Raw genomic sequence first — 15,667 nt, 5'->3', positions numbered from 1 at the left:
TTTTTTTTTTGTTTGTTTGTTCACTCGCCGAACGTCAAAAATAGAAATTGATTGAGAGAGGGAGGGAGGTATATTTGCAATTCACGTACCTCATTGACCTCGCAGATTATTGTAGATTCGCGTGATGCGATGTGTTTAATTTTGCAGTATTTTTTTGTTCTTCTATTTCTATTAACATCTCATATCGGGTCTCTACGATCGGATACGCCGTAATGATCGTAAATTTTCTTTATAGTCTTTTAACAGCCGAATATTAACGCAATTGTTATTTACTGTTCGTTTATTGACGCCAAGAATTCCATTGCTTTCAGGTACAAGGTAAGCATCACTGCCAGAGACGATGTTCCACCGTTTGGACCGGCGTTACCCACACCCGCTGTCCTATTTAGGGGTGTCGAATTCAAAGAGTTTCTTCTCACGAAACTCATAAATGCCCAGAGTGCAGCCTGCAAAGCTGAAAAGTTTGCTAGACTCGAGGTAAATAATAAAAACAAATTCGATGTGGCATTGATCACGCGTTACCTCTCCACGACCTATTTTTTTCACCGTAAAATAGATACTTCCAAATGCTCCAAAGTTTTATCGGTCTTTTTTTGTCTATCGTCGTGCGTAAATTTATTAAATATGATTTCTCTTCTCTCTGATCCAGTTGCGAACCAGATCAGCGCTCTTGGAAGCCTTGACCGAAGAATTGCAGTTGAAGACTGTAGATTTTCTCGGAGGAGGAGTTATCCCGTGTCCAGTCAGTCCTGCCGCAAGTGAAGTCTCCGCGTCAGGAACCAGCAGTGGGAGCGGTTCTCGATTCATAGACACGGTTCGCAAGGCCCTGATATCGCGGGTGCGAAACGCATCGACGGATAACGTGCCGCAACAGCTCCCGAAAAAAGGCCAATCCGAACCCAGCCCTCCTTGCAGTAAATCGAGCAAACGTTCCATCGAACCAACGAGTCCTCTGAGCTCGCCAGATTTAACTTTGAGGAGAGATTCGGACCGCGGTAGTCCCAGTCTCGGCAGTCAAGACAGCAGTCATTCTACGACCGAGAATCACGACAGCAGTTTGGCAACTTTGCAACACGACGACACCGACAGTAGACGCGAGTCTACGAATAATTCCGATAAAATTTCTTTCCAACATTTGACACATGAAAATCTTCATAAAAGAGAAGGGGGGTGCCCGAGGTTGACAGAGAAATTTGAAACGCATAGAGTGGTGTCGGAGAGCGACGATAGTTCTTTGAACAGCGAATTGGAACTCGACCAAGCCGTTTACCCCGACAGCGATACCGGATTGGAGTCGATGAGCTCTGCAGAAACACACGAGGTCTCCCAGTGCCCTCAAAGAGGTGAACCCGAGGCTGAAGCCTTGAGGACAGAAGTCACGAGGCTCAAATGCGACAAACTTGATCTACTCAGGCAGAATGTGGTAAGTTCAGTTGTTTATCGTGGAGTAGAGTCATTGATAGATACGGAATATTCGAACTTTTTATTTCTGAAATCATTCGTAATCGTTCTCATTTGTGCATTTCAGACTTGCCAGCGGGACATAAAGAGACTAAGGGAGAAAGAACTTCAGCTGCAATCGGACCTGACGGCAGCGTCGACAGAGATCTTGCGACTCAGAGGGATGCTGAAGGAATGCTCTACCAGCGTACCTCTGGACAACAACAATCAGCAGACATCAACCGTTTAAAAATGAAAAGAAAATTGCTGACGGACGATTTACCACCTCTTTGTAGAAAGACAAAGAAACAAACTACTATACCCTGTAGCCGATACATGATATCTACATCCGTTTTAGGTACTGTCGCTTATTAGAGCCTTGGTCTGATCCAACTAGCTATTAGAGATAATGTGTAGATGAGTTCGGATTCCGAGGTAATAATAATCATCGTCACCAATGTTTATTATTATTAATATTACCAGAAATGATTTACCACCAGCGGATAGCAGATGGTTTTGCAGCATACGAGGATCATTGATAACTGTACAAATTTTAGGCATTTAAGCACCGTAACGATGGCACAAATTATTAGGCAAGGGACTTTTGGGCAATGGTGGTCTGAGTACCAGCCCGCTACTATGCTTTGAGGATTATTTTATAATTTCAAGCCAGGTCGACAGAGTAACATTTGAATTAGAGGATTGATTTTGTTGCCGCGGTGTACCTACTCCGCAGTCAAGGGTTCCCGTCTACGACGGAAACTCTTGAAGGTATAAATGCAGAATATTTATAAATTAATTTATTAATAGTTATAGGATACCCATTAGCGGTCAGTGTTTAGATAAATATTTAAAAGTCTATTGTTATTATATGAAAAAAAAAAAAAAAAAATGTTGAGTCAACACTTAGAAAAGAGAAAAGGAATACCTAATTAAGTCAAAAACATAGATTACTATGGATAAGTACTAAGATGATATAATAACATATGCCAAATTTATTTTAACAAAAAAAAAAAAAAATTAAAATAAAGCTGAAGCTGCTTAGAGTTACCAGCTTATTTTGTTCACGCATGCAATATGTTGTACTATTACCTATTTCTTTTCGTTCACTGTTACACGTTTTCTTTCTCTTTACCTGAATAAGATATCAGTTCGTCTTACAAAAGTATTCTACTTTTACGGTAACAATATGTTTTATAATCATTAGTGAAATATCTTTGTACAATATTTTTAATGTTTTGAAACAAAAGAGAAAAAAATAACTCATTATTAAAGATCTTTCATTAGCTTTTGTTAAGGATTAGATGATTGTTTGCTAACGTTAACAGTTTTTTTGTAGATTAGCTGAACCAAATCGTTTAGTTCATAGATTCATCTGCATTATTAATTATTATATTACTATACTGCATCTTATGCCACCAATGTATATACTATTTTTATTTCTATTATTATGAATAATATTGTTATTTTCAATATTATTATTATTACCGCTACTAAATTTAGGTTTTAGATTCAACTAACTCATAACAATACCAAAGTTTAATGTAGTAACATCACTTTCTTTGTTTCCTACATTCCCGTTATGGCTACGCCTATACTCGTCTGTATTAATCTATACCCTGATTCTTGTAAAACTTCCGACCGATTGGTTATTCGATTAAAAATTCCATTTCATAAATAATTATGCCGTCAATTATGTAACATTCGTAAATTTTAGCACAATTAATATTATTACCTCTGACTTCCATTCGAATTTGAACATGTGTAACTTGGATTTTACATCAGCGCAATTCATAGACTAACGATATCCCGCTATTTCTGATTTATTGAAGCATAGAAAAACATCACACGTACAATAACTGTAAATATAAGTAAGGTTTGTTTCAGGTACCGTGCGGTATTTTATAAAAATTTGATTGTCGCAAATTTTCGTTGTATTATCATTTTATTTTGAATAATTTTCCTTTTTTTTTTCTTTTCTTTTAGCCGCATCGGTCCACATAATTCGATAAGCTGTACCCATGCAGTATATGTTATTTCGAAAAATGTAAATATGTAAGGAAATGTTCCGTTGTAGCTTTTTGGGTGAAAACTAAGGGATGGGAAAAAGAGAGAGAAAAGAAAAAAATACAACATTAAGAAGCAAGATCTCCTTACCGAAAGCTTGAACTTAGTTTACCATTTCTAGTGTGATTTCTACGCTCGCCTTGCAGAATCAAAGAAAGATTACCTATATGAAAAATAAAATAAAATATATAACGCATTATATTATGAGAAAGTATACTACTACATATTATATACACATATACATATATTTTATATATCTACATCTTCTACTTCTATATCCTAGGTGAATCGCAAACGTCTAACACTGACTAATTATCAAAAAAAAAAAAAAAATTAGAAACAATATGCTCTAATACTGAAATAGGAAAATACCTACTTTTCTTATGATTGGTACACGTAACTATAAATATTTGTTTTAATTGTGCACACTGTTGGTTCGATTTACCACAGTAATATTGTTCGCCAATAAATAAAACGATGTACGTAAATTTTTTCATTCTCTTATTCAAACTCGTATTTTCCTTAACTGATTATTACAATCAAAAATATTCTAAAATGAATATCGCGCATAGATATCTGGAGAAAATGATTCTTTTGAAAAAATGCTATTCGACTAACAATGAAAAGCATCAGTAGTCTAGTTTACCTACTATCAATAAGAAAAATTTCATACCGACCAGCCTAGCAAGTGTCGACATTTGTTAATAATCTTTTTTGCTTAACAATTCAAGTAACGGCAGGTGGTGCCCCCTAGTTATTCCACCCCTATTTTAAATTGATCGCGTTGGCGTAACGCGGGCGAATACCGTAGAATCAAAATCAAAGAACGTCTCACTAAACTGCAGGAATATAAAGAACGACTAGATTTCGTTTGCGAGTTATGAACTCATCTCATGAATATGCATGAATCCATCGTTATATCTATGTTTGGACGATATGAGTTTGGGTATAGTCAGAAAATTCTTTGCTCATACGATTGATTGGAATGTGAGACGTTGTCTCAATAATTTTATAATATCGGTTCAGCTAGTTATCGGGCGTTACAAAATCGATACATGAATAAAATTTTCTATTTATAAAAAATAAGATTATCTTAGATTAAATATCAATCCGTTGAATTGATCTAAATTAATCAATGATAGAGCATAGCGAAAACCATATAGTTTTTGATAGGACTTCGTTTATTTTACTGAAGATTTAACTCAACATTTATCTCAAGTGGCCTTCCGGGTTTTCAGTCTTTGCTTGATTATTATTTTTAATGATTTTACTTTTTCATGATTGACCGTGCTAACAAGGAAGGCACGCGATCATCTGATTCGTTATAGACATTTATATGTAGGATAGCACCGTTTACTTTTAATTACGACCGACCAGCTTGAAATTACAATGGCTTTTATCGTTTTAGGTAAACAACTGTCACTGCATATGCTCGCACTTGCCATCTGCTACCCCAGGAACGTCGATATTGAACTATGTGGTAGTTTCGTGGCTTCTATCTGGTATGCCTTAAAATACTGATGATTGTGTAAGGTGTTAAAATAGAATTTAAACACCGAAGACGATATTATTTTAGTTTTAGACCGGTAATAAAATTACATAACTAAAAATCAGCGTCACCTGATATACGTGTCACCACGTAATCATACAATACTATAATTATACAATACCCGCCTTTCATTATTCAAACACAACTTTTGGTCAACGAAAATTAGTAATAACATCCGCGTACATCCGTCAACTGGAATTTCATCATTCCATTTCATTTCTGATTCCATTCCACGCTAGAATTATTTTACGTATTCTCATTCAAATCGAATTAGTGTTGTTCTCTACAAAATTTCATTTCGTACGACGACTTCCTGTTTCTACACTGCTACTGTATCATCATCGTAGGGTGATATAAACCGTGTAAAGTCTATCCTTCTTGAAAATTAGATTCATTAATAATCTTATCGTGGAAAACTGCTATCTGAAAACCTGTTAGTGAAGAGAATGAATACATTCATAATTTTATCCCCACGTGAATTAAGGGATGGCTATAGTTACGACGTGAATTTTTTCTGCAAGAAAAATGATCACAGGATATCTTCTCTGATTAACTTCTGGCCATCCCGCTTCCACTTCTCATCAAATTCCGTTTTGCTTGCATTCATTCGTCGCGTACAAAGATCCCAAAAGACCAAAGACCCTAGCTAATTTTCTCCCTTATTTGTTTGTATGTACGCCCAAAGCGATCAGATTGGATTCATCTCATTTCGTCTCACATAAGAAGGAGTACGAGTGTCCACTCTGTATGGAAGTGGTGCCCAAAGGCTAAAAGAACCGTAGAGGAACCAGAGAAGCAATTTTTTGCAAAATCTGCATAGGTAAGTAAAAAACGTAACGACAAGTAAAAAGATATGTTGTGCGTATATAATGTTACGTAATTAATCCTATAGACCGCATCATAACCAGGGTTTCAAGAATTTTATTTCAAAAATTCTACGTCAAAGTAAATATACCGTAACAAGAAGCAGCAGCAGCAGCAGCAGCAGCAAGAGCAGCAGCATCAGCATCAGCTATTGCGTAATTATACTCGTTGCGATCATCGCATGTCGTGTGAGTAAATAATAATGATGATAATAATTATAATGACGATAATCTAAAAAATACAAAATCGAAAGAGGAGAACGAGAGGAGTGTGGTGCGTAGCCAAGTTTATTTTTCGTACGTAGTTCGTATTTGAATTACACTTGAAATAACTGTATAAGCACGGAAGACACAAAGTCCGTGTCAGCTGTCGCTAAGGGACTTTACTGGACGTTGCTGTGGCTGGGAGAAAAGCGCCTAGGTCGAACGAACGAAGTAACGAACAAACGAGCGAACGAACGAACGAACGACGAAGGAAGGAACGGCGAACGGGCAACGTATCGCGACGAATCCAGGGTGAGGAGCAGCGGGGAAGTGGGAACTGGTAACGAAACGACGACGTTGTACTGCGCCTAGTCGCCTAGAGGCGAGCTGCGCCGCAAGGGGAACGAAACGGCGGGGAGTGTAGTAGTGGAGTTTTCGAGAGTAGAGAGAGGCGCAGTGAAGAGAAGAGCGGAGCGGAGCGTCGAGGAGACGAGAGGAGAGGAGAGAGGATCGGAGAGGAGTGGCGAAGAGAAGAGAAGAGAAGAGAGGAGTGGAGGTCGTCGTCGTCGTTGGCGCGTTGCGCGGCGAGGGCTGGGGTTAGCTCGTTCGACCCGTTATTCCCCATCCCTCCCTCTCTCGCCCCCTCCTGTTCGTCGACCGCGTCGATTCCCCTTTCCCCGTCGATCCTCCCGTCGCTCCCTGTCCTGTTCCTCGCTTCCGCCCCTCCCGCCCCACCTGTCCACGTTTCCAACTTCCCCCACCCGGACGGGTGCAACTCCGAGCGGCAGACTCGCTCCGCTCCCCACCTTCGCCTCAATCCCCACCCGACCGTAGTCGGTGAGGCTGACCAGCGAGCCACATTCGGATCCCGCCACGGTGACGTCACTCCGAGTAGTGTAGTGCAGTGCGAAGGAGCAAAGTCGGCTCCGTCCATGTACATGCCCAAGTGAAACAAGCGTACGTATCATCATCACATACAAACGTATTACATTATTCTCTTACAACGTGCATAAACATAAAACGACGTTCCAAAGAGAGTATAAAAGAATATATAACGCTCCAGGAGTTTAATTATTCTAGTGTACATAAAAGTAATAACAATAATAACAATAATAATAATCGGAATAATCTTATATAGTACCAGTGTGAGGTGATGAACTACTATATATATTTTAACGGCCGTATATGAATATAATGAGTTAGTTGGTTTTTCCTTTTTGTTTCTCTTTTTTTTTGTCATCCTTCGATCATGACCGATGTCATGATATTATTGAGAAGAAGCGTCGTTCCAGCGAATATAGTGGAATAATTAATGATAACGAAAAAATAATAACGAATATTAAGATTCCCGTATATTTAAAAGAATATAATAAAAATAACCAACCGTGTTTCGATCTACGAATCGAAGAGTATAATTTAAATGATATTGATATAATACCGAATAAATACACGTATCTATGTAGGGCGAGGTATGTAGGAGTATATATGTATGCATATAGAGTTCGATCGTAAAAATTCAGTGCCCCGGCGGGATTGATCGAATGTATTTCTGTACAACCGGAACGGAGAGTCTGAAAAAAAATTCGAAATAAATCGAAAAGAAAATACATACGCGAGTGAATATTGTCGCAGTTGCCGCCATCGTCGTCATCGTCGTCCTCGTCGTCGTCGCCGTTACTACGTATGAAATGGATCAGTGTGGTAGTGGTGGTGTGATGTGTGATTAGCGGTAGATAGATAGTGTGTACGATGTGGTGTCTAGCAACAGCCTATGCTAGTGGTGTCTCCTCTTCAGACCCGTCGCGGTTTTATCACAAGCATCTAATCCCTCTGCGTTGTTGCTACAACCCTAATAATCTATGTGCGTGGGGCGAGAAGTTGCACCTTAAGAGCATGATCGTAAGTGACTAGTGTTTTTCCCGCGTTCCAAGTGTGACCGTTAATTATTATTATCATTGTGATTGTTGTTCTTCTTCTTACTCCTCCTATGGTCGTTGTGCGTTCGATGAATAGTATAATAACGTACATAGAAGAAAAAAATCTATAAAGTCAAGTGAAATCGGAAGGGAAATATATATATCTGTATATATATTTCTTTCGTTATATTCTAACCCGATCTACACGCGCGTCGATCTTCTTCTCTCCAACCTTCGTCTACTTATTATTATTATCGTCATTATTATTACTACTCTCATTATCATTGTTTGTTAGTGGATAACAGTATAACGCTAAATAGAGAAAGAAAAAAAATTTATATATATATATATATATATATACATATATATTCGACGTGAGTTGGGGAATAACTGGCTGGGCTTTGTGACGCTGGCCTCTTAATACTAGTTTTTAGTTTGTGAGAGTGAGAAAAACGAAGGGAGAGCGAGAGATCGGGCGAGTTGTGTGTCGTTGTACAGTGTCGCAAAACGATACCACAACATCCGATCCCAAATGAAGAGTTCGGAGCAAAATGGTTAGAGAGACACGACACCTGTGGGTTGGAAATCTGCCGGAAAACATCCGAGAGGATCGCATAAGAGAGCACTTCAAACGGTGAGTGGTTCTCATTCATTTTAATATCGAAACTTGATGTTCGCCCATTTCTCTTTACCCACTTTATTTACCAGCAAACCCGAATGACCCGAAGTGCCGAACAGGCGAGCACTTCGAATTATATCTCATGCCCATGTATCGAAAAACGCAGGAATTTATCAATTTATCGATATTCCACACGTACGAACGTGTTTTCTCAATTTTCAACCCTGCCTTCCAACCCCTGTACCACCGCTCCCCCGCCCCTCATGTCACTCATTATTTACCGGCGTATCTGCCCAACAACTCCCTCGTACGAAAACTTGTTTTCCCCCAAGACCGGGCGTCCTCGTATTCCTCGGTGATCTTGCGTCGAAGGAACGAGAGCACGTTATTTTCATGTTTTTTTGAGGGCCGAATCGATGGCGACCCTTCCTTCCTGGAGTTCTTTACTTCTCGTTCTTCTACTCCTTCTTCTTCTTTTTCATTCCCTCCGGTGTTTTGAGATCCAGTTTTCAAATGATGGGTGGTTGTGGTGGTGGTTAGTTTGGAAGGCACGTAGCAGCACGGTAATGTTTTTGCCTCGGAACGTAGTTATCCGAGGAACCCTGCACTCCACGGCAGGGCCTTGGACGCCTCGAATCGTGGAGTGCACCGTAATTTTTTTCTTTTTTTTTTCTCTCTTTCTCTCCTTTTTCTGATATTATTTTTCTTTTCTTCTTCTCTTCCCCGATGTAATAATAGCGGAGGACAGCCATTTTGATCTCTCGCCGCGGCACGACGTTATTGTTAGACAGTGTCACTCAACTTTGGGATCCCAGCATCCCTCGGCGTCGCGGCGTCCCTCGAATTATTTCCTTCGATATACGAGTGGTACGAGAGAGCTTATCGGATGATTCCATTCTCCGATCAAGTAACGAGATTTCATCTCGTGCTTTTCTTCTCCTCGTTTTACGAGGATCGAAGAACGAACGTCATCGATCGTACGAAAGACCCGTTGGCCGCTGTTATAACGCCTATCGCGGTCGTCGTGGAAAGACTAGCGGGCAATAGAGCGCAGGAACGTTCGAAGGGTTGATTCCGAGCTAAGTCCAGTTTAATTAAATTCAAGAAAGGCCCTTCTCCATCCCTCTCTCGCTCTATCGTTCTCTCTCCTCCCTCGCTTGAAAAGGCATTATTTCCGAGTTGGACGTTCTTCGGTATCCTTCGAATGGCCCTATCCTCCAACCTCGTCGTCCCTGTCGGCTCATCTTCCTTCTTGATTAATCTTGGAAACGCGAACCGAAATTACTCTACCGCGCGACCACCGCTACTCGCCTATTCGCCCCCGAAGAACGCCGGCTAATCCCTCAAATAAATTGCTTTAACGCGAAAAAGTGCGACGTTTTTCGAACCGATAGTAGAAAACGCTCGTTCCTGCAATAAATATTCTCACACATCGGATCTGCCGGCGCTTCTAGGGCTTCTGCTGCTGCTTTTGCTTCTACCGCAAGTGATGATGACCATGTCTGCTACTTTATGCCGCTTCTGCCTCCGCTGGCAGTTGTACTGGCTCATTTTCTCTTAGGTAGATACCTAGCATCGCTCGCGAACACGTATCTCTTCTAGAATTACGGTGCTGCTTCGCAAAATTAATAGCCCAACAATGTATCTCCAACGTTACACGTTGGGTCGCACGTTACGTTGTCTTTCTTTTTGTCATTTTCTTTCGGATGGGCCACGGCGATGACAAAATGGCGGCGGACCAAACGTTTTGCGGCAACCGTGACCCCGGTACCGAAATAAACGACCACCACGCGAATATCGAACATATTATGAATATATAAATAAATATATTCTCCTGATATACACGCTGCAAACTAGGGAACACCGTTCGATCCGAATTTATATTTTTGGAATGAGGAATTCCCCCACGTCACAACCCTCTCCGCCGCCACATCTTACGAGATCCTCCTAATTCCCTGCACTATCGAGAAAAAGTTCACCGAATTTCTACGAACAATTTTTATACCTTATCATTCTGAAAAGTTTGCGAATCGTTTTTGGAATACCTTACTCGACGGAAATGAGAAGAGAAAAAAATGCAAACTTTCTGAAAACACCCTGCGAATCTTGGGGTGAACGAATTTTTTCGTACACCCCGGTTTTGTCGGCTTCTTCGGATTCTTGATTAGAAATACGAAGGTTCTTCGTTTTCATACGATGAATAGCAGCCTATCGCAGCGCGTATTGCTGAAAACAAAAAAAAAGAAATGTTTCATCTACCTACAGTTGCGAACGTTCGTGCGCACCTCTGTTGCTATCGTATCGTGCGAAAGTCGTGGGAAAATTAGTAACGAGTTTCAAAGAAGACGTACGCCGACGTTGTAAGTAAAAGAGGAAGAAAACCCCGGGGGGCTCACACTGTAATCACGTGTGTCGTAACTTTGTATCGAGCGCGTGCAATTTTTGCGTCAGCAGGTTGCAACGAACGTAGTCAGCAGCCCTACCTCTTTTCTCCTCGTACGAATGAAACGAAATTCCTTCTTTTTTTTTTTTTGTTTTTTTTTTTTCTCATACGTTTTATGAAAATTAATCTCCGTCGTTTATCCACATAAATTTTATTTTCACTCGTCGCAAAAAGTATTACCTAGTTTACCAGCAGCTTAGCAACGAGTTACTTGTTTGCACATAACATCTCATCCGTTGTGTTATAAAGTAAAGTTTATTCCCCCTTCTTACTCGAGGGGTTGCATGGGAATATCGATTATCACGGTGTGATGAAGTTTGGGGTCGGCGATAGAAATTCTTTGGACTAACATCGCGCGTACACAATTTTCCTTTTTCTTTTTTTTTCTTTTCTTTCAACGTGTGGAATTGACGTACATTGTATTTTGTTACATTCGCGTCATGTGTTCCTGAATCTACCTCCGGTAAGCGTACAGTTGTAGGGAAAAAATTACGTAGCTCTGGAAGTATTTATACCGAAATGGCCCGCAGGAGGTCTGAAAGTCCCTCGTCAGAAAATATACATCATCTCACCCCGTGGAAGCACATATGTACGTACGTACGTACGATGTGGATATACATGTATACGTGCAGAGGTATACAGGCACCTATGTACAATTATACATCTACCTTTGAGTTACGCGACGTATACCACCCCCCCAGCGAAATATACGACTTCCAGTCGTTTTCCTTACTCCGTGGAAAACGTATATTCAAATACACACGTGTGTGTATATATATTTTATATACACGTATATACGTGCGGGGCGTTCGTTCGTTTCCTTTCGCTGGTTGGGGGGCGTTTAGCCGTTAATCGACTACTTTTCGTGCGCTTTTCTCCGTTCCAAGATCGGAGACGAGGAGAACGTGGTAATGCCGTTCCTCCGCCGCGCTGCTGCAGGCTGGGCAGTACATAAACGCGCGTATGTACCTGGATATGGATAATATACGCGGTGTGTATATACGTGTGTATATATATGCACGTGTTTGTAAGGGTTGTACATACGGCGTATACACCGCGTATATGTACGAATGAATCGGAAACGGGGGAGGAAACGTCGTTGCTGCCAACCCCGGGCCGGTAGCCCGGTGCCTCGTGGCTACTGCCATGATCCGCACCACCTTACCTCACTCCGCGACGAACTCTGCCACCCACGTACCCACCTATATGCCACGTCCTCCGTTTCTCTTCTCTCCGCTCCTCTCCTCTCTCCGCTCTCTCCTCTCTCTCCTCTCTTCGCTCTCCTCTCTTCTCCCCTCTGCCGGCTAAGCTCCGCGCAGTGGTGGGTTGCCTCCGTTAAACCTCTACCTCTGGTGGTGGTGGTGCCGCTGCTGCTGCTGCCGGCGTATTTTGGTATATTGATCGCACGGGCGACTCCTCCACCTCCACCTCCACCCCCGTCCCTATATCGCAATCCTCACTCACCCTACCCTTGGCTAAACCTTCGGTTCCCTATATACTGTTACTTCAATACCCGCGTCGTACGTGTGTGTATTCTCATGTATAACACCGTCCGTATCCGTACGCATCGCACCCATCGATATACACCCCGTTCAATTTTCTACAATTCTATGCCGTCCCGTGACCACCCTTTTACCTCTTATACAATGTTCGTTCCTCCAACGCGTACCAACGACAAACGCTATTATAGCAAACTCAATAGTTAACCACGTTATCATGCATTGTCGCAAATATATACATTTATTTCAGATTTCTCTACCCGTAATCGTTCGTATGACGTAATATCATTCTACTTTTGGAAACGAACGAGCTTGGAAAAGCAACCCTCGGCGGTATTGTTCTACGATCGCTTTATTTCTCATCCAACTTTTTTCTTGGATTTTTCTATTACTGGATTCTACACTACACACAAAAATTAGCGGACCATCCTGTTTTCGCTCCCAAAATCGTTCAATTTCGAAAACTCGAAACTGCTCGAGAAATTGAGGAAGAGAGTTGCAAAAAAAGCATTTTGAAGCACAAAGCTTCACCTTTCAGATGCGTTTCGTCGATTTAAATTACCTTTTTTCATTCACTAGTTACACCCCCCTGATTCAAATCACGTCGAAAACGTGAAGTCAGCTTTTGACTTTGAGAAAAGGTGCACCGGGTGCCTCCGTCGTTGGATTTAAATGTTTTTGATGTCATTTTGAAGGTTGAAGTGTCCTCTGTAAAACGTGTTTTTTAAATTTTTCGTACGATTTTTTTCGCACGAGTTATGCGACTCCGAAGCGATTATTGTCCATGAATCTGTGATCGAATGCCAAAAGTTGACTTCACGTTTTCGACGTGACTTGAATCAGGAGGGTGTAGCCAGTGAACGAAGAAAGGTAATTCAAATCGTCAAAAAGCACCTGAAAGGTGAAGCTTTAAGCTTCAAAATGCTTTTTTTGCAACTTTCTACCTCAATTTCTCGAGCAGTTACGAGGCTTCGAAATCGGACGTTTCCTGGAGCGAAAACAGGGTGGTCGGTTAATTTTTGTGTGTAGTGTATATGAAATTCTCTTCCATTTAGTTTTCCAACATTTCACAATTTCATACCAGGCTTTTATAATAACGTATAAAGAAAATAGAAATCTTGGGAAATAAATTATCTGTATGGCACAGTGACCTCGTAGAACACCGTCTTCTGACCACCGGAAGTTATGGTAGCTAATATCCTCCATACTCGTGGGAAAAAACGTGCGGCGTGTTATAGAGTGCAGTAGACTCCACCGACGTCTACTACGACACGAAGCGGGACAGACTTGCAGACAGTGAAAGATTTAAGGGGCAGGGTAAACTTCTCTTGGGGCACCCTCGCTTCAACGAGACGACGTGTCAAAGTCAAATTGGGATCAGAAATTTTACTGCGGGCTTCCATTTTTTATTTCGATCTCATTTTCTTCGCTCTCTTTTCCTTTTTTCCCCCCGGATCAAGACATTCAAATTATTTTATACATATTTTTTTTACCCACCAGATAGATCAGTCCAAAGTGCGAAATATTGGTTATCGATGTAGAGGCATCTCTTTGCGACGATGATGATTTCCTACTTGATTTAATTTATCTCTGTATCGCGATATAAAACCTCAGTTGATTTTAGTTTTGTCTGGGGTGCACATTGGTCAATATACATAATATGATATATTTAACTACTTGAACATTGACGAGAGTTTATCTCGGCCTAGTTCGACCAATCAAAATTTGAAAAAAAAAAGAGAGAATTTCAAACGTTAGCGCCTCAAATGATTCAACGAATGATCGTAAAGCGCGGTTACAGTTCTACATTGTGCGCGATCGACATGGAAAATTTACGCTTTGCAATACATTTGTAATCTACGAATTTATTTCGCGTGGGAGGAATCGGCATTATCTGTACCTCGGCCTTGTCAGTAGGTGTATCACGCTTTAATCTTTTTCTATACATGCAGATAATAAAATACGTTCCTACCGCGTTTGGACTTTGAAGTTTGTCGCTTACAAATCGTCGTCGTATTTTGCCACGGAAATAGTCCAGATTGCAATGCGCTGTGTCTTGTGTGCTTTTCGATATATTTCTATACACAATGCGTTATTACACGAATTTAGAAATGCAAGCGATATTATATAAACTTGCGGTATGCATGTACGTACAATCATCTACGTATGCCTATGTACCGCATGCACACGTTTCCACGTTCGTATATTTATCTGGGCGTGTCGTCCGTCCAGCGTTAGTTACATACCGTGCATCTGTATATCTACATACATGTTTACATACATATCCGTTCTCAATAACTACATAGTGACGACGCTATTATACCCAAGGGATAACGAAACTACTTTCAAACTCCAAACTGATTTTACCGTGCAATGTAATATCATTAGCGCAGCGGTTGTATAGTGTAGCTCGCGTTACGTACCATACATACGTCAACGAAAATATCGAAACGAGTTTCGAATGTATCGTATTGAATTTTTATATCACCCGTATATGATTAGACGACGTATATATTGTTGTAGATTTTATCCTCTCCTCGTTCAGCGATCAAATTTCTTTTTTTCTTTTTCTTCCTCAACGGATTTCGTGTAGATCATTCCAGCCGGGGAGCGTACGCCGTACTCCAATATACGTTCTCTCGTTTTATTTTTTGATTCAGCCGTCATCTTTTTTTTTTTCAACCTCTTCAATAACTTTGATTACACGTATGTAACAAGACGAGCTTCGTTTCGAACAAGAAACTCGAATGATGACGTTGAAGAAAAAAAGAGAAAATCTACACGTACCGCACCTATCATTTTCATTTATTTTATCCGACGATACGACGGATCATTATTCCTATAATTTGAATCGGTATAATTGATGCGATTTTCTTCTTCTTTTTTCCTTCTCCTTTCTCGATTCGCGTTGTCATTCGATAATTTTTTTTTTTTTCACAAAACAATCGTCGGAGTTTTAACGCGCATCTCGCATCGACGAGCATCGACGAGCATGCATGACCTCACTGTACAAACACTCGTCTACCGATAGGACGACAGTGAGTATGCAGCGAGAGAAAGATGGGGA

At 40.8% G+C, this 15,667-nt stretch overlaps 2 protein-coding genes across 10 annotated transcripts in view; both read left to right on the top strand.

Annotated features, from left to right (window-relative positions):
• The window catches only part of LOC105688918 (rap1 GTPase-activating protein 1), a 152,344-nt gene extending 148,349 nt beyond the window's left edge, over window positions 1-3,995 (top strand). For all 3 annotated transcript variants that reach the window (XM_025746856.2, XM_025746857.2, XM_025746858.2), the window contains exons 8-10: window positions 312-477; window positions 650-1,423; window positions 1,529-3,995. In XM_025746856.2, coding sequence (XP_025602641.2) covers window positions 312-477; window positions 650-1,423; window positions 1,529-1,690 — 1,102 coding nt within the window. In that variant the 3' untranslated portion in view covers window positions 1,691-3,995. The remainder of the gene's footprint in view (window positions 1-311; window positions 478-649; window positions 1,424-1,528) is intronic.
• Window positions 3,996-6,876: 2,881 nt separating this feature from the next.
• Window positions 6,877-15,667, top strand: part of LOC105688934 (protein split ends) — a 78,171-nt gene continuing 69,380 nt past the window's right edge. For 4 of the 7 annotated variants that reach the window (XM_048654945.1, XM_048654946.1, XM_048654948.1 and 1 more), the window contains exon 1: window positions 6,879-8,673. In XM_048654945.1, the coding sequence (XP_048510902.1) occupies window positions 8,591-8,673 (83 nt within the window). In that variant the 5' untranslated portion in view covers window positions 6,879-8,590. Of the gene's footprint in view, window positions 8,674-15,667 lie in introns of all 7 variants that reach the window. The other 3 variants (XM_048654949.1, XM_012405578.3, XM_048654951.1) reach the window with 2 other exon arrangements.

This window comes from Athalia rosae, chromosome 4 (genome assembly GCF_917208135.1).
Source record: "Athalia rosae chromosome 4, iyAthRosa1.1, whole genome shotgun sequence".
Lineage (NCBI taxonomy): Eukaryota > Metazoa > Arthropoda > Insecta > Hymenoptera > Athaliidae > Athalia > Athalia rosae.
The sequence above is the reverse complement of the archived record's forward strand: the minus strand, read 5'-3'. Positions and strand labels throughout refer to the sequence as shown.